General features: G+C 36.6%; 1 protein-coding gene across 1 annotated transcript; it reads left to right on the top strand.

Annotated features, from left to right (window-relative positions):
* On the top strand, positions 1-27,483 carry LOC135733756 (GTPase IMAP family member 8-like). The gene is made up of 8 exons (XM_065252545.2): positions 1-108; positions 195-1,102; positions 5,910-5,964; positions 9,171-9,264; positions 19,686-19,779; positions 20,012-21,332; positions 25,935-25,961; positions 26,050-27,483. The coding sequence occupies exons 1-8, from the start codon at positions 84-86 to the stop codon at positions 26,937-26,939; spliced, it is 3,414 nt and encodes a 1,137-aa protein (XP_065108617.2). The 5' UTR covers positions 1-83; the 3' UTR covers positions 26,940-27,483.
* Positions 27,484-27,677: the final 194 nt, after the last annotated feature.

The following is a 27,677-nucleotide window of genomic DNA, read 5'->3' as shown; positions in this document are numbered from 1 at the left end:
AAGCTAGTCACATGAAACGGAATAGAACAAACCCTGCCCTCATATAGTGTACCCACTCTCTCTTTCATTCTCTGTCACACTGAATGAAAATGGATCAACAACCTAAAGGTCTGTGGCTAAGTTAGATGAACAATGGGTAAGACAATAGATGACAAAATAGAAAAAAACATATAGTAATGTTAATGTTTTTTCAGGGAAACAAATTCGAATTGTCCTTGTTGGGAAAACAGGGTGTGGGAAGAGTGCTACAGGGAATACTATACTTGGAAAGAAGGTTTTTCACGAAGATGTAAGCTCTAAGTCAGTGACTAGGCACTGTCAGAAGGCTTCAGGAATTATTGATGATAAAGAAATCACAGTGGTGGACACTCCAGGATGGTGTGATACAGAATTATCTGAAAAAGACTTGACAGAAGAAACAGCGAAATGCATTGACGAGTCCTATCCTGGACCTCATGTCTTTCTCTTTGTTCTGAGTATTGGTTGTCGTTTTACAAAAGAAGAGAAAGAAACAGTCCAGAAATTACAGGAGATCTTTGGTGAAGATGCCAACAAATACACAATGATTCTGTTCACAAGAGGAGACGATCTGGAGAACAAAAGTATTGATGACTATGTAAAAGATGCCACAGCAGATCTCAAAGCTTTAGTTGATCAGTGTGAAGGCAGATATCATGTTTTCAACAATAGAGATAAAAGCCGTCGCCAGGTGTCAAAACTTCTTGAGAAGATACAAGATATGGTGGAAAACAACAATGGTCTGTGCTTTTCCAGCACAACATACAAACTATTGCAGAAATACAAAGAAAGAGAAGCCAAATTACAAGAGCAAATTCAAGCTGCTGAAACAGAGAAGCAAGCCAAAGAAGCCGAGCACAAAAAAATGATGGAGGAGCGCCTGAAGCAGAGAGAGTCAGAACTACTGGAACAAATGAAATTTAGACAATTGGTGGACCGCTTTACCATGATGTCTATGATGAATCGAGACGAAATGTTAAAAGCAGAATTATTTCAAATGTCAAGGCAGTTGCAGAAGGAAAAGGCTGAAAAGGAAGCATGGTTAAGACAATATCTCCAAGAAAGGGGAAGATGCAATATTTCATAAAAAGCCCTATGTCAGATTTACATAATTTGCTTCAATAGGTAAAAATTCCAGCCAATCAACATAAATACAAAGCTCATGCTTGAAAAATATCTATGCAGTTTATAAATATCTATAAACTTTGTATCTTTATTTCTGCTTTAATTGATCAGCTACATTGTGTAATTTACATTAAAGATCTGTTAAAGTATTTCTGTTAAAGTATTTAGTCTAAGATATTTATAACATACTTAATTATCGGGTGTCTAGATGGCAAATGGTAACATTTTAGACTTTTTGCTGTGTCTATTTCAGTATTAATGTATTTCTTCATTTGCATTAAGTATAGAGAGGCTGCAATGAGTCGTTTTGTTTTACTGTAAGGACAGACAAAAGAAGATTAAAATGACTGTGGATGACATTTGATCATGGTACAAAAGTAATATTTTGGTGGTTCAGAATAAACATCTCTATTCAATTTCATTTCAAATATACATAGTGCTTTTTTAAAATGTGCATTGTTTTGTAGCAGCTTTGCAAAAATAAAATTCACAGAAAACAAAAACATTTTGTTTCTTACATGAGTGCTATAGTTCAACTTTTTATTTTTATAAGAATAAAACTTCTTTATATCAAATTAAAAAAGGACTAAAAAAATGCCACACAGTGACTTCTGGAAACTCATTTGATCTTGCTCCAAACTTTTCCAGTATGCAATTACTGCATTTTTTATTCCATTTTCAAGTTGCCAAATAACACAATGGTTTATTTAAGCTTGCAATGTCAAAGGTTACATTTATAAATTATACATTTTAAAATACATAAATACAATTACATTTTAAACCTACTTTTATTATTTAGTATATTTCCTAAAACTATAGTTTACAAAATGAAATTTCTGTGCAATATTTGTAAAGAAGTGTACGGTTTTCAACTTTATTTGTAAATATATTTAAGGTATTTTTTAACTTAATGCTTAAAGTTATCATTGTAACAATAAACAGAAAGCATATCCTTAAAATACATTATTTAATATCTTCAGGTTGGAGTATAAATTTAAACTGAACTTTTAAGTTAATTTTTAAGTTTACTTTTGCTTGGAAAATATATTTTAATAAATTATGGTAGGCACACAGTTAACAGTACCCAATGGTTTCCACAGTAAGACAAATACTATGGCAGTCAATAAGTAGCTACTGTCAGCGGTGTGCTTACAATTAATTTATCAAAATATTTGTGTGTTCAACAGAGTAAAGAAACTCATACAGGTTTAGAACAACATGTGGGTAAATAAATGATGGTACAAATTTTATTTTTTGGGCAAACTATCCCTTTAAATTGGTCTGGGGCTGCAGAGCAATCAAGAGCTGATCCCATTATAAACACTGTTGTCAGGCAACAGCCGTTTGAAAGAATGACTCAATGATTGAGACAGACATATGTCGCCACCTACTGGCAGTTTATTTTCATGTTTGAAGGTATCATTATGTTACTACCAACATTTCTTATTTGCATATTATATATAAGTGTGTGTCAAGCTACCAGACATGGGGACTTGTGACTTGGTGACTTGGACTCGAGTCAACTTGAGTCGCTATTTTTGTGACTTGTGACTTGACTTGACAAAAAATAAAATACTTGAGACTTGACTCGGACTTGGAAGTTAAAGACTCTGGACTTTACTTGACTTGAGACATGATGACTTGAAAGACTTGAGTGTTAATCACATCACGTTTTCCGTTTGAATATAAAATATATAAATTATTAAAACAAATAAAGTCGACCGAGCTGGAGCGCAGGCTGAGAATGGTGTTGTCATGACTAAATCACGACACTATTATCAGTCATGACCTCTCGTACGCACACGCACACCACGCCCACTTAGATCAGATATCAACATGTCAGCCGGAGGGGTACCGAGGGTCATCGCTTTCGGCTTCAACAAGATGGCAAAAGACGAACAGTGCGTTGCAAGACATGCAACATTAAAATTACGGGCAGCCAGACGACAACCTCCAATTTCGTTTGTCATTTAAAGAGCCATTTTGCCCAGTAAGTGCTTGTCAATTTGTTAATATCTGGTTAGTTGGTAGTTAGCTAATGTAATAATAGCTAATGTAGCCCTCATCATACCGTGTTGGGGACAAATGTGGGCAAAATAATTTTGATTTATTTTTTAAAATACTTATTTTTATTTTTTAATACTTCTTTTTCAAGTTTACCACCTGAACACACATACAGAGAAAAATTACTTGATTCTACAATGTTAGGGGCGGTTCACATGTCGCGTCTTTTGCACACTCAAGTTCGTTATTTCAAATTAAGGCACGCGAACGGAAGAGGTGCGACCACTGATCTATATAAATGACTGGATTGCGCATGACGTCACACTTGTGAAGCCACCGCGCCGCCATGTTGGTATACCCAAACGTTCTATTAAATCAATGGACGTTATCAGATTTTAATGATAAAACATCACTTTACTCGTCTTCGTTTTTATATGTGAAGTTACCCTGTACATTATTACAACACAAACGTCCAAAGCATGTAAATAGTTATTTACTGAAAGTTGTACATTTTGCGTTTTAATCAGTTATTATACATTCATCTTTATTACAGTATCAGATCAGCAGACAGACCGCAGCATATTTAGTATTAATGACAATAAACGTGCTCATTCTGAAATCTAAATAAATAATCATACTTTGTACCGTATGTGCATGCAATAATTTGCTAGTTTTGTAATTATGTTATCTAAACTTACAAGTTACCTAAACTTATTTAGAGAAATAACGCTGACCGTCACAGTGTAGCTGAATGTAAAAAAAAACTTTATTTATACCCGTGTCATTAACAGAATACAACAGACACACTCACCTTAACGTTTTTTATAAATCCATTATCCTGCCCGATTAAAACATAAACATTGCAAATAACACCAGAATTAACAAATAGTTAACGTACACATATCCTAAAAATTAACCTTGTGTAACTGATACGCTGTAAAGGGGGTAAATTTTAATCATGATTTTGAATGGAAGTCAATGACGCTCTCTGCCGGTTGGGTATACCAAGATGGCGGCTCAAATTCTGCGCTGGCTTCACGTCACGCAGTTACGTCAAGCGTTCTATGCGCAATCCAGTCATTTATATAGATCAGTGGGTGCGACGCGCTCGTTTTTTCTGGCCGCATGTTTGAGAGAGAGAGAGAGAGAGAGGGGAGAAATGTAACAAAGTTTAATGTTGTACGTATGTGTTTTGAGAGAAAGGGAGGTGTTCAGAGAGGGGTCTGTTGGATGTTAAGCTGTTATTTGTTTTACAGTATGGACTCAATGTGGAAAATTTCAAACACGGTTGGCAGAAGTGAAAAATAAATAATTTATGAAGTAACAATTTAGTTTGATTCCATGATGTATTTTATTGAACATGAGTATTTACAATGCAAATCCAAATTATTGTAATTTACTGATAGTTACTTACTGTATATCATGTCACTTTATTAAGATCAGATTCTGCGGGTAAAATTACAATAATAAGGTGACTTGACTTGGACTTGACTTGACCTACTACATTACTTGACTTGACTTGACTTGACATAGCCTGTGACTCGACTTGACTTGACTTGCCCAAGAAAAAAAATACTTGGGACTTACTTGAGACTTGAAGGTTCAGACTTGAGACTTACTTGAGACTTGCACATGTGTGACTTGGTCCCATCTCTGCAAGCTACTAATAAGATAAACTAGATGAGCCACTTGGATATAAAGAAATTGAAGCTTAACTGCGGTTATTATTGTTTTTTGACAGATTTTACTTGTTTCTGACAGACTATTCAAACCTGTGTAGCTGTAAAACTGACATTGGCTGGGTTTATGTGAAATACAAATATTGTAGATTTCAAAAAAGTAATAAAAAAATCCTTTGCCTCATAAGCTGTCATTGTTGTCACTTTCAATGTGACCCTGAGGAGAATTATCTGCTTTCTTTTACTTAAATTTGTAGGGGAAAAAAACACCCATTGGCCCAAATGTCGGCAAACCAATTGGCATGATAAAGGATTCTTGCACGTTTGGTCTTTCTGGTGATGACGTTTTGTCTGACTCCAACAGATAAAATGTTGCTGTGTATACAAATCAGATTAATTTTTAATTTTAAAAATCTACAGAGTCAATAATTACTATAATTATTTCTAACAGAGGTTATGAACACTATTACAATAAACTGACCGATTTCTGACAATAGCTTTGCATATTCATGCCATAGTTTCCTATGTACTTAGTTACACTTAAACACTTAGATGAAATAATCAGATTGAGACCCTATATTAAGAGCAGTCAGACAACATTTAAGTGTACCTCTAAACAGAAATACACAATGTTAGTCTCCACACTTCTAAGTGCACTTAAACTAACACCAAGTGCTAGTCGTATCTCTTAAATCCTCAGCTAATGGACCACTATGTGCTACCTAACTGGGATTTAGGCCGATCCCATCCATGCAGTGTCAACAATTTAGAGAGCAACACAAAAATAAAACCAAACATAACAATTTATAAGCCAGATAGGAAAATCATAATTCAAAAGCCAATTCAAAGTTCAATTAAAATACAAAACATAAATCCATAAACAGTTGTAATCAAACAAAGGCATTGGATACCTGGCAAAAGGACAATACACTGTGACACCTGACTACAGATTCCTCAAGTAGAATAAAATACATGAACCTGAGTCTTAAGCACAAATATATAGAGAGAACAAGGCATTGAAATAATGATAGAAATTTGGTAGTGATTGTGTCTTGTGAACTCATGTTTTTAATCTGCATACAGTGGGGAATTGGTTTATTGTTCCAGTGCACCATTAAACCCATTGTTAAGGTGGAAGGTGAAACACAAACCCCCAGAAATTCTCGGGGCAGCTGCATATGTTGAAATTTCAGTCAAAACCGTTCTATTTCATCATAAACAATCTGAAAACAGGGCTTTAAGTGTAAAATACCGAACTTGTCCTTTAAGAGTTGCTATCCGTTTGTCAAGTGCTACTGTGTCACCAATAGAATGACTCGAATTTGTAGCAGAAGCTTCTTTAGGCTAATGATCTTCAGCTGATGTACACTAAAATCTTTTATAATATTTTTCATTATTGTTCATTGACTTTTTAAATGTTTAAATTTGTGCATAATGAAATATTCTTTTCTGTATTTAGTTAGGACTCATCCCACTGCAAAATGCCTTCTGCATATTATATTATAGTTTAGATTTTTATTATTATTTGTTGTTTATTATCTATGTTTATTTATTATTATGGATTATTGCATATTGTAGCGGTAAACTTACAGTGAGCCGCTGTTCGGAGGGGAAAGCACAATTGACGCGTAGTCTGAATTCTTCATGTTAATTCTTTATTTGAACGGAAAACAAACAACAAAAAAAAGAATACATACAGCCACTTCCCTGCCGGGAAACACGGTCAGAAAATTGTATCCGCTTCCCCTTACTGAACTCCTCCCCGTTCCTAACCTGACCTATCTAAATACACTTGAACTTGAACTTGAATAGTGATGAGATAATAAAAGTGTCAGATTCAAAACATTCAAAATTAGTCCTCGTACAATCCCAAATAATACACAAATAATAATAATCAAACGCAGATTAAATTATATTCAAAATATTAAATAAATCCTTTTAATCAAAACACGCAATGAAAATAGAAATGGGAAGAAAAGAGGAATGGCTCCAACATTCCGGCCCCTAATTGTCAACTTGTGACAATTCTAATAATTCATTTCAAAAGGAGCCATACATTTTCTTAAAGGCCAATGTCAGAGTCTTTGAGTCTTATTATCAGTATATTTGCATTCTCATAACATGTCTCTAAGGAAGCACAATTTGCTAATTGGTCTCTCCAGAATGCTGTTCTTTGTTCTAACCTTAACTCGTCGTACATCTCCTTTCCTGTCCGGGAATGTCTCCAGGATCCGACCTAAAAGCCAGGAATTTCGAGGTGAAGAATCGTCGATAATGAGAACAATATCACCAGTTTTAAGGTTTTGTTTGACTTTGTTCCACTTCTGCCTCCTCTGCATTAATGGGAGGTACTCTCTAATCCATCGTTTCCAGAAAAGATCGCAGATGTATTGCACCTGTTTCCATCTTCTTCTAGAATAGATGTCATCCTTCTGAAAAAGCCCAGGAGGCAAAGTAGGAATTCCTTTCATTTGGAGTAGATGATTGGGGGTTAAGGCTTCTGGATCATTAACATCCTCAGAAACTGTAGTGATTGGCCGATCATTAAGTATGACTTCCACTTCACATAACGCAGTCTGTAGGCCCTCATCATCAAGAGTCTGTTGTTTCAGGATGGAATATAGGATCTTTTTGAGAATTCTAATGATTCGTTCCCATACACCTCCGTGATGAGAACCCAAAGGAGGATTAAAGGTCCACTTTACATTATCTCTCAGCAATGCCTTCTGTAACTGGTCATGATTGATGTTAACAAAGGCCTCTTTCAATTCTCGCTCTGCTCCAATGAAGTTGGTTCCATTGTCTGAAATTATCTCTTTAACTTGACCCCTTCTACAAACAAATCTTCTGAGGGCACAAATACAGGAATCTGTGTTCAGAGAATAGGCCATTTCAAGGTGAACAGCTCTACTATTAAAGCATGTAAATATCACGCCATATCTCTTGATGTGACTTCTACCCCTCTTCACCTCAATGGGACCAAAATAATCAATTCCGACATGACTGAAAGGTGGTAAATCAGGTGTAATTCGATTTAGGGGTAAATCTGCCATCTTTTGTTCGATTGCGTGTCCATGCCAACGTTTACAGAACAAGCAATTTCTGAGAACTTTCCTGGCAGTAGCATTGCCTTTAATAATCCAGTATTTTTCATGGAGTTTAGCAAGCAGTTGGCTTCTACCACAATGACCTGACGTTTTGTGAATATGCTCCATTAACAATCTGCACAGGTGACTCTCGTTGGGTATAATAGCTGGATGCTTAAACACCTTAGGCATTGCCATCCTACTCAGCCTTCCTCCAACTCTTAGAATGCCATCGTCGAGAATCGGATCCAATTTGTATATCCTGCTACTCATTTTCACAGCATGACCTTTCTTCAGTGAAGTCATTTCATCTTGGAAGTTCTGAGACTGAACATAACGAACAATGGAATCTTCGGCAAGTAAAAGATCTTTTACTGAAAGAGTATGGGTACCAAGCTGAGATTTAATTTTAGTCATATGATTGTCAAGCATCTCTTGAGCTTTGGGATGTTGTGAAAAGAGAGCTGCTGATTCCTTCCGTTTTTGACTCAAGTGAAGGAGTACATTCCTACATTTCAACAACCATGCAGTTGCTTTTCGCAATTTCTCCCATGAGGAAAAATACTCAATCAACTGACTGAGGGGGGTAGAGCTTACCGTAGTGGTACTAAAAACTACAGTCGTTCTCTTTATCTCTGTATCATTGTCCGAGATGCAAAACGATTCCTGGGTTTTAGGCCAGTCAGCGACAGGACTTCTCAAATATTCTGGGCCTCTTAACCATCTTCCATCATTCTTAAAAGAGCTAGATCTTAAGCCTCGGGAGGCATCATCAGCAGGATTAGCTGCAGAACACACATAGCGCCACTGAAACTTCTGTGACAGATCTCTTATAGTAGAAACTCTATTGGCAACAAATGTCTGAAATCTGCTGGTGTCGTTCAAGATGTATTTGAGAACTGATGTACTGTCAGTCCAAAATACTGAATCATCCAGAGTTAACTCTAGTTCTTCTCTTAACATTCGGTCAACTTTTACAGCGAGAACTGCAGCTGCCAATTCCAGTCTAGGGATGGTTACCACCTTCAGTGGGGCTACTCTTGCTTTACCCATCACAAAAACAACATGGACAGAACCCTTAGTATCTGCAAGGCGTAGGTAGCTAGCTGTCCCATAGCCGATTTCACTAGCATCGCTAAAGTGGTGTAATTGGGCACTGCAAATTTTCCCGAAATTATTGGGTACAAAACATCTGCTGAAACTTACATTTGAAAGTAACTTGAGTTCCTCTAGCCACTTGTCCCATTTTTGTGCAAAGGCTGCAGGAATTTCTTCGTCCCATCCACAACCCATTCTGCACAACTCCTGTCCAATTCTTTTAGCTGGCAGTATTACTGGGGAAAGAAATCCAAGTGGGTCGTAAACGGAGTTGGTGACTGATAGAATACCTCTTCTAGTACATGGTCGTTGTTTCAAAGCCATTTTAAAGGTAAAGGTATCATTCTCAGTATCCCACTGAAGTCCCAGTGCACTATCTACAGGAAGTTCCTCTCTGCGCAAGTCAAGATGTCTTACTTCTTTAGATCTCTCCTCTTCAGGGATTGAAGCTAATACAGTGCGACAATTGCTCACCCATTTAGTGAGCCTGAATCCACCAGTAGCACATACTGTACGAAGCTCTTTCACCAGCTTGATGGCTTGACCTTCATTTGAGACAGACTTTAGGCAATCATCCACATAGAAGTTCTTACGAATTGTGGATAGAACTTCTGGATCAGCTTGGCCTTCATTGTCATCTGCTGTCTTCTTCAACGCAAAGTTGGCACAACTTGGGGAAGAAACAGCTCCGAATAGATGTACGGTCATTCTGAACTCTTTCAAAGGCTGACTAATATCACCTTTAGGCCACCACAAGAATCTTAAAAAATCAAGGTCTTCCTTAGGAACCTTTATTTGGTGAAACATACCCTCGATATCTGCCATTACAGCGACCGGCTGTTGGCGAAACCGGAGTATTACACCTAAAAGGGTATTAGTGAGATCTGGGCCCTGCAACAATGCTGAATTCAATGAAGCACCTTGAAATGAGGCAGAACAGTCAAATACCACTCTAATTTTCTTTTTTCTTTTATGGTAGACTCCATGATGGGGAATGTACCATACTCCACCATCGTCCCTGTTGAGCTCTGTTTGTGGAACTTCCTCAGCATGGCCCTTTTTTAGGATGTCACCAATGAAGTCTCTATAATCGGATAAAAAGGCTTCATCCTTCCTAAATCTCTTATATATGCTCCGGGCTCGTTGTTCTGCAATCTTTTTGTTGTCCGGCAGGGTAAGGCCAGATTTACGAAATGGAAGGCATATTTGATAATGACCATCAGTTTTAACTACAGAGTTGTTCACAATTTCCAGAAATCTCTGGTCCTCAAAAGAAAGTTCACATTTCTCATCATAAGCTTGCTCTGGGAAATCATTGTTGTACTGTTCCTTGAGTAATTCATCCAGTTTAGCCACTGAGATCCTGTTAGACATAATTGCTCGTCCCTGAACAAGTGTAGATGAATTACCACTTAGTGGACCATTAACGAGCCATCCTAAACATGTTTGGACCGCATAGGGACCGTCCTTTTGGCTGTTAATAATTCTTAGTGGTTCCATCGCTTTCGGAACATTAATTCCGATCAACAGATCAATATCTGCTTTTATGGAACACAGTCGAACATCTTTGAGATATGGCCATCTCTTTATGTCTTCTTCCCTGGGTATATTGTCCTGGCTAACTGGAATGGAATCTTGTGTAAAAGTTTCAGGCAATTCTATGAAGTAGTTGCTGTCCAGCCCACTCACTTCCAAGTCCCTCAACTGAAAGGTTTTTATAGGTTTTTCCTGTCCCATTGTTTTGAGCAAAATCTCAATTCGTTTGCCTTCCACATTCAACCGTCTCATTAATCTCTCTGTGCAAAATGTGGCTGAACTTCCAGGGTCTAAGAAGGCATACGTCTGGAACACTCTATTACCTTTTGTAGCTTTTACTTTTACTGGAATAATTGCAAGCTTGCAATCAGCTGTACCAGCCCCTGTACACTCAGTAGCGACAACAGCCATAGCAACAGATCTGTTGGTGGTTCCTACAACATCCTCTTTCTTGTGCATGTCAATCGATGTATTAGATGAGCCTTCATTCAATGAAGCATTTCTAATATGTAACAGTTTGGGGTGTTTTTTAGAACATATTTGACAGATGAGACGTTTTTTGCAAAATTTGGTCATATGCCCTTTTTTAAGACAAGCAAAACAAAGACCTTTGGCTCTTAAGAATTCAATTTTATCTTCATGTGTTATGTTTGCCATTTTAACACAAGAGTCCATTGCATGATCAGAAGCACAAAACAGACAGGGTTTATTAAAAGCAACTTTTGCAACATCTTGATAATTTTCATTTTGTTGACGACTATCTTTTGCTGCTTCAATAGAAGAAACCGTGGTAACAAAGCTTTTCTTACTAGAAGATTTATGCAAAAGAGGTTCAGTCATTGTCTTTCTGATAATAGGATTTGGCTTTGGATCTTGAATCTCTCCAAAAACTGGATCAAGAAGAATCCTGGCTTGTTTCTCGATGAAAGCTACCAAATCAGCAAAGTCTGACCTTCTTTGAGAGCGTTCAAGAATTTCACAGGATGTAGCTCTCCACTTCTCTCTTAGCTTATAGGGAAGCCTAGAGACAATTATCTTAAGATTGAGTGGTAAATTCAATTCCGCCATGTTAGCCAGATCTTGTGCTGCATTGCAACATCCTCTGAGGTAGATTGCATAGCTGTACAATGCTTTTCCATCGTCGGGACGAATGTTGCTCCATTTCAATGCTTTCTCCATGTATGCACTAGCAATCTTAAATTCATCTCCAAAATGATTTTTTAACAAACGTTTGGCTTCATCATAACCTCTGCTAGCATTCATGTACAGACAACTTCGAACAAGTTCCTTTGGTTCACCTGCTGTGAACTGTTCCAGATAATACAATCGATCTTGATTGTTATCCGTCTTCTCCTCAATATTATGAATAAAAGACCTCATAAAAGGTCTATATTCCAGTGGATCACCACTGAATACTGGAATCTCCCTTGTAGGAAGTGAAACTTGTTTCTGCTGGGTCACAAACAAGTTAGCTAAATCGCTTTGTCTTCGCAGAACAGGACCAAGATCAACACCGGCAGTGGTGGTGTATATAGCTGCATCATGCTGTTGGTCCATGTGTGATGTTATAGTTGTGGTTGCAGCTGTTGTTTGATCAGTGGTGAGCCCCAACGAGACTTGAGGTCTCTGAACAATCCTTTGCAGTGGAGTCTTGGGAACGGTTCCGATCCTTGTATAATGTAGAGGAGATGTTTCAGAATCAATGAACAAAGACGATTTTTCTTCCAAGGCCTTATCCAGATATTCGTTCATAGCATTTCCTTTATTAGAAGATGAATGATAACTATGCAGTTCACTTGCTTCAGAGAATTCCAACACTTTTAACTTTGCATTTGCAGCATCTATTTCAGACTGCAACTGAAGAGCTTCCATTTTAGATTCCAACTGAGCTTTTTCCAATTCAAGTGCCTGTTTCTTTTTAAGAGCTTCAGCACGGGCAAGTAAAGCTGCCTTATCAGCTGCAATTTTCACACGAGCCGACAGAATTGAACTGTTTCTAGATTTGCTTGACCCTTTTGAATTTTTAGAAATATTAGATGCACTATCAAAAGGCTCAATCAGAGTCTGTGGATCAGATTGGTTATTTTTCCACAGCTCCAATTCGTTCAAAAACTCAGAAAAATTTGCTTTTTTAGGCTCAAACCAGTCAATCCTTTCATTTTCTTTGACATCATCAGATAAAAGCATTTGTACAGACTCATGCACCTGATAAAACTCATTTAAAGCTCTTTGAAATTCAAGTTGAAGTTCATTCACTTTATTAGCATTGCTCACATCAACCATCAAAGCCTTTAATTCATTCATTTTTCTTGTACATGCCCCAAGTTTGCCTCTGCGTGAAGCACTGAGTGATTTAAAACTCTCCATTGCAATTTCAGTGCCTTCAGTCTCAGTCATTATACTTCTTCAAAATGCAGTTATTTGTCATGAATTAGAATCAGAATCAAGCTTGATCAGATCGTCAAAAACAGATTACTTCCAACGCAGATCCGCCGCCAGCATAATTCATAATAAATCTGCCTAATGGCTACTCACGGCCCAGCAACATGTTCAAACAGCGTCCTAGACGATTTCCATCCTTCGCTGAATCCTCCAAAGCCCAGTGCTGCGGCACAAAAACACTCCAATCGACAGCTGGTCGGGTCTTTCTCATATCAGCGTCCGCGTTTTCGCGGAATTTTCTGACTTAAATGTAGCGGTAAACTTACAGTGAGCCGCTGTTCGGAGGGGAAAGCACAATTGACGCGTAGTCTGAATTCTTCATGTTAATTCTTTATTTGAACGGAAAACAAACAACAAAAAAAAGAATACATACAGCCACTTCCCTGCCGGGAAACACGGTCAGAAAATTGTATCCGCTTCCCCTTACTGAACTCCTCCCCGTTCCTAACCTGACCTATCTAAATACACTTGAACTTGAACTTGAATAGTGATGAGATAATAAAAGTGTCAGATTCAAAACATTCAAAATTAGTCCTCGTACAATCCCAAATAATACACAAATAATAATAATCAAACGCAGATTAAATTATATTCAAAATATTAAATAAATCCTTTTAATCAAAACACGCAATGAAAATAGAAATGGGAAGAAAAGAGGAATGGCTCCAACACATATTTCTTTGTTTTCTTTAATCAGATGCTATTTATTTTCAAAAAAATGTTTTTACTGTAGATGAATTATAGCAGCAATTGGTAGGAACCATTTATCATTTATCTCTGCAAAGTGGGGTGATTGTCTTGGAGATAGATGTAAATTCTTTAAGAAAAATTTTTGTTTTATGTTGATTCAACAGGATTAAATGTTTTTAAAAAACTTTCCCCTCTGGATTCAGCCTGTAGCATCCCCAGCTGAACAGATGACAACTGACTCTCAACTGATGTTTATGAAAGATTTAATTTCTAGGACAAACACCGTAAGAGCTGAATAAAAAACAAACAAACAGACAATAAATTAGTAATTTGCCCACAAGTTGAACATAAATGTCCATAAACACATAATACACATTTACACTGTCTTAGACCATATATAGTGTGACAATAAATCACATTTTAGTCTACAGGCTAATTTAATATCACTCCCTTGCCGTACTGTAATCCTTAATAATATGAATTATTAACAACAATATATTGGTAACAATCAGGGTTTAAATTGGGCCGGGGCCGTCCGGGGCTAAGCCCCGGCACATAGGCTGAAGGTCTCGCTCTGCTCTTGCCAGTGTACTCGCTTCGCTGGTGCGTGTGCACTGACGCGAAGGGAATAATGCGTTTTCATTCATTATGGGGCATACTCACCAACGCAAGTTCAACAATTTGCGCAAGCAGATTACATACAAAGTCAATGCAAAGACGCAACCAGGCGCGTCCTCGCACGGGGCGATGAAAATGACGCGAATTGGGTGCCGCAATTGCCGCGAAACACGCGCTTTTCCCTTTAAATGCGTCTTCGCGCAAGTTATGCAACTCAAGCGAAAAAACTCAGAACTTCAAGAACCACTCTCACGCAGGATCATTTGACGAGAGAGAGACAGAGACAGAGAGAGAGAGACACAGAGAGAGAGAGAGAGAGACAGAGAGAGAGAGAGAGCGAGACAGAGAGAGAGAGACAGAGGTAATAATGGTGCCCACGTCGAGAAAACTTAATAGAAGACTAGAAACGTGTTAAGGATTAAAGTATGTATGTCACTCATCTAATTACAGTATGTTAACTGGATAACACTGGATATAACTATTGTATAGTTTAATAAAATAATGTATTTTGATTACACAAATCAAACCTAACTATATGATTGTTTTAGCTGCTGACCAGCATAGGGATCTCTATGGGTAATTTATAAGACATGTTGATGATACAGTACTGTGTGTTGTACCTTTTCTTGTTAATTGAGTCTTTTGGGGTAGACTATCTTATGCCTAGAATTATTCAAGGAGGTTGATTCTTTTAACTTCCTTTAAAGTTTGATCAGTTGTGCATAATGACATGTGCAACAAATGGATATAGGGTGTCAAACTCATAGATTTGCATCATTTAAAATTCAGAAGCTCTTTTTAAAATATTTTGGGTCAACCTCTGGCACAGCTTTAAAGCTGAAACTTATCAAATCCTATCAGAGGTCCAGAATGTCATTGAAACACACCAGTGGCTTTGCTATCATCAGTATTAAACATGTTACCCCTTGAAGTACCCCTCTCCGCAGAGCCCCCCCACATAACAAATCCCAATTTAACCCCTGGTAACAATATTAAGTGCAAATAAAGACTACTAAAAGGTTTTAGACAATTGATAAACTTCAATTAAAGTGCTACCTCAAGACTATAGGATATAATGAATTACAAAAATCTCATTTTAAAGTGCAATGTTAGCTTAAAGGGATAGTTCACCCAAAAATGAAAATTCTGTCATTTTTACTCACTCTCATGTTGTTACAAACCCACATAAATTTCATTGTTCTGATGAACACAAAGGACCCCATTCACTTCCATAGTAGGAAAAATTTATACTGTGGATGTAAATGGGGTCCACGAATGGTTTGATTATGAAAAATTCTCAAAATATCTTCCTTTGGGTTTATCAGAACAAAGACATTTATACGGGTTTGTAACAACTTGAGGGTAAGTAAATGATGACAGAATTTTCATTTTTGGGTGAACTATCCCTTTAATTAACACTGGACTGGAGTTAACAACCTTTAAGTACAAATGACTCAATTTAGAGGAAAATATATATATTACCAAATAAAGACAGTTTCATACTAAACTATTTAGGATGCAATAAACAGAAATGAGACTATATCCCGTTGTGTTCTGCTTATGGTAACCGTTAGCAACATTAGCAAATATACGCAAATGACCCGTTTAACATTAGCAAACAGCTTCAGATGAGATTAATTAAGAGATTAACAAGAAGTAAAATAAACATATGAAAGTCTCAAAGTTCACCAAACAGTACAAAATCAAAACAGTACCTTGTGCCCTTTGTCAGCCAGGAGCTTAGTTGGAGAAATAAACCTTTTTCACAGCATGTACAAAAACGATCAACTTATGTCTCTGGTAGCGTTAATCAGACTGACGCTTCACTTAAGGGCTGTCCACACGGAGAAGCGTATCACTGTATACGTATAAATTTGTTATCGTATTGGCGTTTCATCCACACGGATCCGGCGTTTTGGGAGACTGAGGGTGGGTTGCAACAACAAGGATTAGGCCAAAATCTGGTTTAAATCAAAGCTTATTTAAAAATTCCGTTGCACCAAAGTTTAAACCTGTTTAAAAATAAACAGGTTTAAATTTAAACTGTCATTTTGATCCAGGTTTAAATCTTACAGTAAATCTAGATTATCTTTAATCCTGTTGCTCTATTACTTTAAACTCTGTTTTAAATCTAAGTGAGGGATTAACTTTAAACTTGCATATGTTTAAATATGTTTTTTTATAATTAAATGTCTGGCTAAATGATTAGAAACACATATCGCGAGCATGGTGGCGCTATTCAAAGATGCGTTTATTATAACGTCTCAACAAAGTGAGTTTGGCGGCTCAAAAAGTTACCAATGCTCATATGTGCTTCTCCTCTGTCACGCGCGCTCCAGTCAGACGAAAGACAGTGAATGAACGGACACACGGTGGCGCTTAATGACAAATGTGTCGACACATCTTGTTCATTATATCACAATATCTGAGCTTTGCGATATTTCCTGTCACAATATTTCCTGATATGTTAATCAATACAATGTTTTAAAAGATTGTCAAATGTTTTTATTTGAATCAGACCTTTAGATTAGCCTACCGGTGTATGTAGGTGATTTATAATACAAAAATTACATTACCTTTGCTTGTATAAACTGTTTATTTCCTTTTTGAATGACAATGTAAACATTGTTGCTGTTTAATTACACCGAAAATTTCAACATGGCGGACAAAATAAATCGCAGATGAAGGGTTTAATACAGTTTAAGGTTTTAATCTAAGATTTGTTAATCTGTGTTTAAATTTAAGTGGTGCAACACAACTCGAATTAAAATTAAACTGAGATCAACAAACCCTAGATTAGCTCTAAACTCTGCTTAATTTAATCCTTGTTGGTGCAACCCACCCTTAATCCGCTATTTTTTGAAACCGGGTCCTAAAGTGGATAAATCTGAAACCGACACCCTTGCGGTTTCGTCTGTACAGCCAATCCGTATATTTTGTGAAGCGAAAACGTCATCACGTGTCGGAAGCGTCACACGTAACAGCAACAACAATAACGGCGGACTACGTGATTGTGTTCGTGCTACAGAAGCTACTAAAGCCTACTAGCTTTATTACAGCAAAATCTATTGCTTCTATGCAATTGTGGTGACCAACAAGCGATAATGGACAACACCATACGTTGGATATGCGCATGCTCAAAGTCTTCTTCTCCGTGTGTATATCTGTGGAAGAATTACAGCGCCCCATACTGGTCCGGCATATATACTACACCGCTTTCAGTCAGTTTCAGTGGTTTCGTGTTTACGGAAAAAAAATTTAGAGCAAGGAAAAAAATGATCGGATAGGGAATGCACCGGCTTCGTGTGGACATAGCCTTAGAAAGTGCGTGAAAATACACGAACAGCGCCTCCGCATTTCCTCTCATATTTCAAAATAAAAGTATGGGGTAAAAACATAAGCACTCTTGCAAAACAAATAACAAAAAAGTCCACATTAAGCATTCAACAAAATCAATATTTAACTAAAGCAAAAATAAATAAAGAGTTATTTAGCAGCATTTTGCTCAAAGTTTAGCAATAAAGTCCTTTTTGGTGAAAGCCTTTTTGTATAGTTCCTTGACAACATCGCCCTCTATAGCTGAAGGTAAAAGTGTCAGCTTACTTCATTGATGGGCAATTTAAAGCAGACATATCATGCTTTAGGGTCTGTCCTTTTTATATATAAATCATCTATTTGAGGTTTATATAAAGCGGAACTGCAATGCTTTGGTCTGAATTCCTCATTATTATAGCCCCACAGGCCCCCTTTTTACCCCTTTTCTGATGTGCATCTGAGAGCAACTCGTTTTGGTGCTGTGTTTTTAAATGCACGTCATACCCTGCCCCCTCTCCAGGTTGCAGATGTGACAATCGGTTAAACTCCACCCCGTTCAGCCATTTTTGTAGTTTTATAGCAGAGATACGATTATCTAGCGGCACAGAAACTTTTTTTCACTCGTTATTCACAAAATGTCAACAATGGGAGACTTGTCCATCCAGCCGTACATGTTCGAGCCAGAGTCGGAAACGGAGCAAGATGAAAATGAAGATGAGGAACCTGCAGAACAACGTCTTCATATGGAGGTATCGCAATGGTGTGAGGCTGCAGCCTCCGGAGGTCGCATTTCTTGGCTGCATACGTCAAGACGGTCTTATTTCAGAATATTAACAGTTATAAAGTTGACTATTATTCTTAGTTAATCGTAAGTTGTTGTAATATGCTCATGACTTGCAAATGTGATGCTCAGTTAACTTAAACCAGGCTTGATGCCCAAAAGCGATCTCCGCAGGCTGCCGCCTTCGGATTGAGAAACAGCACTGCTAAACCATGACCACCGTGTACTTTACTTTTTAAAGTTATATACAGCTTACCGAAGTGCTCTGCTCGTCGTCTCCAAAGAAAGAAGTAATTGACCCCTCAATCAGACGAAGTCTATCGGCAAATCCTTCTTTATACTGGCGGAGATTGGTGAATTAGTTATCCTTGAAGTACTTCGGGCACACAAAAATGACTTTACCCACAGATGTGGGTACATTTCTTACTCTCTCGTAACTTCTGCATCTTTGAGCTTGGACTACAATATCGCAGCGAGAAATAAAAAATGGCGGATTGCTCGTAGTGTTGGGCTGGGAGTCGATGTCCTTATTTGGCAGTTCCGCTGCAAATACTGTGACGTAATTGTTCAAAAAACATAATAGATAATAGAAAAATCAGAACAGGTTGGAAAATATGACCAAAAAAAGAATATAAAGATATAAACAAAGCACCTCAAGAGACTAATTTCAACTTTTATGTACTTCTAAACACTACAAATATACAACAAAATGTATTTAAGAGCTAAGAAAGTGGATTTAGCATGATATGTCTCCTTTAATGGTCATTTACACAGCCATTTGGAGGCTTTTTACAGCTACCTTTAGTTAGGATTTGACACCATCCTTACACTTCTAGTCAATGAATTGCAGTTTAAGTCACTTCTGTGTTAGCTTCATGATAGACACCAGAAGGTTGGTTAAAAGCTCTAAGAGAACTTGCATGGCCTGCTCTGTGCGACAAAATGAAGCATGCATAAGTTAACAATAGGAGGGTGGTACCTGAATTTTGATTTCATATCTGTTATTTAGTCATTTCTGTCTATAAATGTCATTTAAAGCTTGTCCTGAGGATTTCAGATATCTTGAGGGTGTAATATGTTACACAACATTTTACATCTTTTTTATTTACTAGGAAGAACATACTCATTCATTTTTTTTTCATAAGTTTGTATGGGCGGGCGAAAGACTTTAATTCTATGATATTTTAATAGTCATGCTTCAGTAAAGTGAAATACAGAAACATAAACTTGTTTAGGCTGAGCTCCAGCAGATGGTGCTCTTGATTTACAACGTGTGTGACATCACACAAAAAGAGGAGGAGCATCTTTTCTGAGCTCTGCACCAGAGAATAAAGCTGTTTGTCATTTTAGCAGAACAAGAAAGACAGACTGCACTGAAACTAAACAGGTACACTAATAATTACTCATTTATGGACAAAAATGTAAATGTTCACTGTATTTTAATTTTTTTTTTTTTTTTGCAATATTTGCTCTCTCAAAAAGAGAAATTTTAAAATATTATGTATGTAACTGAGTACATATTTTTGTAGCAATAAAAACTATGTTTCAATAAATAGGAAAAATATGAGGGAAAGTATGTTTGATTACATTGCAGTTTTTGTATTATTTTATCTTTTCAGCTGAGAGCTACAATGGATGAAGTGAGAATTGTTCTGTTGGGTAAGCAAGGAACAGGAAAGAGTGCATCAGGAAACACTCTTCTGGGTGATGAACGATTTAAATCTGAAGTCCACGCAGATCGAGTAACCCGGCTCTGTTCAGTGGAAACATCCACTGTGGACAACCAAAGCATCATAGTGGTTGATACACCTGGATGGCCTGATTCTTTGTCTGAGACTGAAATCAAACAGGAGATCATGAAATGCATTGACATGTGCAGTCCTGGACCTCATGTGTTTCTCCTGGTGTTGCCCATCGGCAGGTCTACCGGTGAAGAGATAAACACAGTCAAGGATATAATGAAAGAGTTTGGGAATGAAGCTTTTAAACACATGATATTGCTGTTCACCAGAGGAGATGATCTAAAGGGGAAGTCCATTGAAGACTTCCTGGAAAACATACACCAAGACTTGAAGAATATACTTGAGAAATGCTTAGGAGGACACCATGTGTTCAACAACAGAGACAAAAGCAATCAAAGTCAAGTCTCTTCTCTACTGCAGAAGATCAATCACATGGTGGATAAAAATGATAAAAGCTATTACACAAAGATTATGGATCAAAATGTCAAAGACCAACAGAGAGAAGATGAGGAATGTTCAACAACAGCAGAGAATTTGGCACCAAACAAAGACTTTGCTGAATGTACAAAATTAGAGTCAGAGAAAAAAGGAAGAAAAGAAGATGAAAAAGAGGGGCCTTTTAAAAAAGAAGAGGAAGAAAGTAAAATAATGCTTCGGTCAATAAATAGAAAAACACCAGTTGAAGAACTGGAACAGCCGATCAATAGTATTGAACAGCAATTGACAGAATTAAAAAAATATAATCAGGATAAACAAAATGAAAATTTCGATGGACAAATAGGAGAAATAGATGAAAAAGAAACTGAAATGATGCTTTGGTGGAAATATATAAAAACATTAGTTGAAGAACATGAACAGCGGATCAATAGAATTGAACAGCAGTTGCCAGAATTTAAAAAATACAAACAAGATAAACAAAATGAATATTTGGAAGGACATCTGGGAGAAATAGATGAGAAAGAAAGTAAAATGCTTCTCATTGGGGATGAGGACAATACATCCGCTAAAGACCTTAAACAGCTGGTCTATAATCTGAAGCTTGAATTAGAGAAAAACCAACAGGACACAAATAGAAAACTGTATGAATATTTGGATAAACATCTAGGAGAAATAAATAATGTGCTTAGTGAAATAAGAGGGAAAGTCACAAAAAAAGATGAAGAAGATGAGTTACTACACTCTAAGAAAGGATGTGTTAATTTTTAACACATTGTTTTGTGTTGTCCTATTTAACACATAGGGGCGGTTTCCCGGACAGGGATTAGACTAGTCCTAGACTTAAACACTTTTAAGAGCTCTCCAAACTGAAAACAACTTGCACTTACATATCTTAAAATACATCAGTGCCCATTGTTTTACCTAAAAATGCACACAGGTTATGTTTTTAGTGAGGCATGTTTGTTAAAACTAGTTATATTTCCAAATTAAATTTAGGCCTAGTCCTGGATTAAGCTAATCCTGGTCCGGGAAACCGCCCCATAATGTGTTATTTTAACACATTATCATTATGAGTAATGTGTAAACCCATGGAAGCTGAACCCATGACCTTTGCTCAACTAACGCTATTCTTTGGTTAAGGCTACGCCAACACAATGTTCTGTTTAGATAGTAATTTACTGTATACTGTGGGTTATGTTATATTATGGGTCCAAACAGTCAAGTGCTGGAACCCTCTTCTTCTTATCTGTAAGGATGCTGTCTGAGCATCCAGGACAATATCGCACAGTACAGATCCCAAACTTGGCGAGATGGTCAGAAATCCCACTTGCTCCATAAGCACATTGACACACGTCTGACAGACACTAGGTGGGACTATAATAAGCACCTTTGCATTTTGGTAAAAAAAAAAACTGTTTGAATGTAAGAATCCTGCAAAATTTGTATCTTGGCAATTTCATGCAAATCAAATTATAAAAGGTTTTAACCAAGTTTTTAACTATAGTGTTATCTTATATGTCAATATTTAGTGATTTAAATGTCTGTTAAAGTTTTCAAAGATTTTTTTATTATTTTCCATACAAATGCAGATTTCTGAATTGTCACATTCATAATGATGTCTCTTTCTCATTAAACTCCTAAGACCTGGAAATCCACAAATGTGGACATTAAATTTGTTTGTTATTTGCACCATAATACTTAATTCTCTGTAATTGGAACCTGTTGTACACAAACATGGATAAATACACTGCTTAATGTTGTAAGAAAAATATTTTATTTAATTATTTTTCTTTGTGAAACGTGGCCGGTTGCATAAACATAGCCATGACGTTAAGACTGCGTCTTAAGAATGATTCTGACTAACTAGCAATTAGTTAGGGCTAATCAGTGTTACTATTTGGATTTAAATTAGACCAATCTACCTTTCTATGTAACATACTTAAATTCATGACTAACTTTTAAGACTAGTCTTAAAGTTTTATGCAACCGGCCACAGGCCTTAATTTACAGATTTCTTACAAATAATATTCTCTCCCCAAAACAAAACATATACATGTTTCTCTCATTTAAAATAGAAAACACTCTTAAAAATGAAAATGAAAAGGTTCCATATGGCAATGTGATAGAATAACCTTTTCTTTTTGGTTCCTCAAAGAACTAGTCAAAGGTTCTTTAAAGAACCATTTTTTTATACATTTTTATAATCTAAAGAAGCTTTATTTACCTTAATTTCACATTTTTGGTTTGCTAGGATGTTTCGCTAATGACTAAGTTTTTTTAAATTACCATTTTTTAAGATAACAACCCCTCTCTTCCACTCATCCCCTGGATGCTTTATAAAAAAAAAACTTGATGTGTTTAAACAAGAAAAAAGAATTGCAGAAAACAGAAAACCTCAGCAGAAATCTTGTCAGACGGCAAAAACATTTATTGTCAAAGTGTACATGAAAATGTAACAATAATAAAAAATCTAAATTACACATTGATCTTTATGTCATCTTACATTTTCAAAAACACAAAAAAATATGTCTGAAATATCACATGAATGCTCTTCTTTCGATTTTCACTCTTGTGATAACACATGTGGTTTCCGGAAAATATTGCCAAAGCGCTGTTGTTGCAAATGTCAGTTGAACCAGCAAAGCAGTTATAGTCTTAAAATGTCCCTTTAAACTCTAATTTACTCTGTATCACTCTCTCGCTCTTTGTGGTGAGAGATTGCATGCTAGGTATAGAAAGAGAATGGAAAGTTTAGCTAGTTTCAGTCAGAAAACAGGAAACCAAAATGTAGGTTGCTGTAGTGTGCACTGCACATTTGCACCATTGGCAAATTTGTGCTACATTGCACTAAAAGCTCATAATCTTAAAGGAACCATTTTAGTGAAGAACCAAAAGTGGTCCTACACAGGTATTGCACTTAAAATAGTTCCACCATTAACTCTTTCCCCGCCATTGACGAGATATCTCGTCAATTAAGAGAAAACGCTTCCCCGCCAATGACGAGATTTTCCGTCTTTCCGCAATACCGCTATTATCCACCAGGTGGCGCCCTTCCGCAACTTTTTAAAACCGGAAGTATTGCCCTATGGCAAGCTGCTGCATGTCCGTGTCTGTTTTAAAGATCGCTCTGAATCGGATCTCTATGAAAAGTCCGTCACAAATATGGAATTATTTTTGCTTTTTGCTCAAAATATGGTGTTTTTGCAAAAACCTACCCATATTCAAAAGCTGATTGCAAAAGAACCACTAAAGGTAGGATGAAACGGGTTTTTTTTGTTTGAAAGCAGAGGGTCTGTTCTTTCATTTGGTATATTGTATGTTTATTTATTTAAAGAAGAACATTTTCTGGAAGGCATTAAACTTTGGTGAAAATCATGAAAAACGCTGGCGCTGGCTGGCAACTTTTTTTAAAAACGCTGGCGGTGAAAGAGTTAATTACGAGCCAGTGAACCACCTTTAGTGCTATTTATCACCAGTGTATAGTGTAAATGGTGTTAATGGTGACTGACAGATCTCTGTCACTGCAACAAAATCTGCTGCCTGTGCACAGATTTTTGTAGGTAAGGGTTTAGGAAAGAAAAGTGACACAAACAAAACAAAAACAGAGCCATCAACAAACAATGTCTAATCGCTAACAGGCAAGGGTTTGCAGGGCAAAGATTTTTTTCATTCCAAAGACAAGGAAAAGCACCAGAGAAGATACGCGATAGTTATGCATATTGTGTTCGATCTCGATAATCAACAGTTGTAAAATCACTACTTACGGTTTGTGGTATGGGTTGTAATGGCCATATTGCCCCCTTTTCAGTATCAAACGCTGAGTGAAGCCTGCTTGATATTGTCCCAGGTTAGAAAAAAACTGTCTACACTGAAATGGCCAGAGCAAACTAACAACTTTAGATTGAATTGCTTGTTCCAACGAAAAAGACTCCAGATTTGTCTGACCTGGAAACTGACTGCAAACGGTGCAAAACATCACATTATTTAATTCGTCGTGTTTTACCCAAAGAAATGTCTGCTTTCAAGATGTTAAATAATTATGATTTTGTTTGGCCTCATAATTAGAGGGCACCGCCGCCATTGTAGCAATAAAATGATTAGAAACACATACCGCGAGCGTGGTGGCGCTATTCAAAGATGTGTTTATTATAACGTCTCAACAAAGTGAGTTTGGCGGCTCAAAAAGATTATTAACAGCACCGGTGACAGCTACCGATGCTCGTATGTGCTTCTCCTCTGTCACGCGCGCTGCAGTCAGACAAAAGACAATGAATGAACGGACACACGGTGGCGCTTCATGACAAATGCGTGGACACATCTTGTTCATTATATCACAATATCGGAGCTTTGCAGTATTTCTTGTCAGTCACAATATTTCCTGATATGTTAATCAATACAATTGTTTTAAAAGATTGTCAAATGTTTTTATTTGAATCAGACCTTTAGATTAGCCTACCGGTGTATGTAGGTGATTTATAATACAAAAATTACATTACCTTTGCTTGCATAAACTGTTTATTTCTTTTTTGAATGACAACGTCAACATTGTTGCTGTTTATTAACACCGGAAAATTCAACATGGCGGACAAAATAAATCGCAGATGAAGGGTTTAATACAGTTTAAAGTTTTAATCTAAGATTTGTTAATCTGTGTTTAAATTCAAGTGGTGCAAAACAACTCGAATTAAAATTAAACTGAGATCAACAAACCCTAGATTAGCTCTAAACTCTGCTTAATTTAATCCTTGTTGGTGCAACCCACCCCTAGAGTAGGTAAAAAAACAAGTTGAGATTTAAAGGGACACCGATCTCCGGGTCTGGCAGTACCATTTTTAGCATAGCTTAGCATATTTTATTGAATCTCATTAGACCAAACTGCAATTTGTTGAAGCTAATTGTTTGCCATTTATTTGCTAAATGTTCTTTCACTCACTCACACACACACACACGCACACTCTCACAGCAGAGAAACAGATTATTACCAGTTGAGCAGATGTATATGAAGTCAGCTAACTGCACCAAGTTCTAATATTTTAGAAGAAAAGAACAAACATTTAGAAACATGTGCCACTTATTTCAGTGAAGTGACATTTTTTTAATTACTACTATAGTTAAAAGTTATGGCAACAAAGATGAAAAGTCTGAAATATTTTATACATAAATTTTTTGAGGCTGAGCTAACAGATAAAGACAGAGCTGTTACCAAACGGTTTGGGAACAGAATTGTTCATAGATGCATATAATTGACAAAGTTGTCTCATAGTTTCTGTTTTAGGTTTTTAAATGCCAAGCTACTTACATGAAACGGAAGAGAATAAACCCTGCCCTCATATATTCACTCTCTCGTTTCTTCTCTCACACTGAATGAAAATGGATCCACAACCTAAAGGTCTGTCACTAAAATAGATGAACAATGGGTAAGACAATACATGACCACATAGATAAATCATATAGTAATGTTAAATTTTTTTCAGAAGTACGAATTATCCTTGTTGGGAAAACAGGGTCTGGGAAGAGTGCTACAGCAAATACCATCTTTGGAAAGGAGGTTTTTCACGAAGATGTAAGCTTTAAGTCTGTGACTCGGCACTGTCAGAAGGCTTCAGAAAATAATGGTGATAACGAAATCACAGTGGTGGACACTCCTGGATGGTGTGATACAGACCTATCTGAAGAAGAGCTCACAGAAGAAACGGCTAAGTGCATTGACATGTCCTACCCTGGACCTCATGTCTTTCTCTTTGTTCTTCGTATTGGTCGTTTCACAGAGGAAGAGAAAAAAACGGTCCAGAAATTACAGGAGATCTTTGGTGAAGTTGCCATCAAATACACAATGATTCTGTTCACAAAAGGAGACGATCTGAAGTGCAAAAGTATTGATGAGTATTTAAGAGAAGCCCCAGCAGATCTCATAGCTTTAGTTGATCAGTGTGAAGGCAGATATCATGTTTTCAACAATAGAGATAAAAGCCGTCACCAAGTGTCAAAACTTCTTGAGAAGATACAAGATATGGTGGAAAATAATAATGGTCAGTACTTTTCCAGCACAACATACCAATTATTGAAGAAATACAAAGAACGAGAAGCCGAATTACAAAAGAAAATTCAAGCTGCAGAGAAAGAGAAGCAAGACAGAAAGAATGAGTACAAAAACATGATGGAGGAGCAGGAGCGCCTAAAGCAGAGAGAGTCAGAACTACAGGAACTAATTAAATTTAGGCAATTCATGGACAGCTTTGCCATGATGTCTATGATGAATCGAGATGAAATGGTTCAAATGTCAAGGCAGTTGCAGATGGAAAAGGCTGAAAAGGAAGCATGGTTAAGACAATATCTCCAAGAAAGGGGAAGATGCAATATTTCATAAAAAGCCCTATGTCAGATTTACATAATTTGCTTAAAAATTCCAGCCAATCAACATAAATACAAAGCTCATGCTTGAAAAATATCTATGCAATTTATAAATATCTATAAACTTTGTATCTTTATTTCTGCTTTAATTGATCAGCTACATTGTGTAATTCACATTAAAGACATATTAAAGTATTTCTTTAGTCTAAGATATTTATAACATACTTGTATGCAAACGCATAAACGAGTGTCTAGAGAAAGACAAATATGATGATTTTGTTGTAACATTTTAGACTTTTTGCTGTGTCTATTTGAGTATTAATGTATTTCTAAAATTGCATTAAGTATAGAGGGCTGCTACCATAAGTTGTTTTATTTTACTGTAAAGACAAAAATGTTTTTTTAATTATTGTGAATGACATTTGATTATGGTACAAAAGTGATTATTTGATGGTGCAGAATAAACATCTTTATTAAATATCAATTCAAATATACATATAGTGCTTTTTTAATGTGCATTGTTTTGTAGCAGCTTTGCAAAAATAAAAGTCACAGAAAACTTCAAACATGTGTGATGAGCTATAGTTAAACTTTTCATTTTTAATAAAAATAAAACTTTAATTCTTAAAAAAAAAGTACAAATACAATGCCACACAGTGACTTCTGGAAACTCATTTGATCTTGCTTCAATCTTTTCCAGTTTGCAATTACTGCATTTATAATTCCATTTTCAAGCTTTCAAATAACACAATAA

The sequence above is a fragment of the Paramisgurnus dabryanus genome, chromosome 3 (genome assembly GCF_030506205.2).
Source record: "Paramisgurnus dabryanus chromosome 3, PD_genome_1.1, whole genome shotgun sequence".
NCBI classification, from domain to species: domain Eukaryota; kingdom Metazoa; phylum Chordata; class Actinopteri; order Cypriniformes; family Cobitidae; genus Paramisgurnus; species Paramisgurnus dabryanus.
Note: the sequence above shows the minus strand (reverse complement) of the source record. Positions and strands in the feature narration are given on the sequence as shown.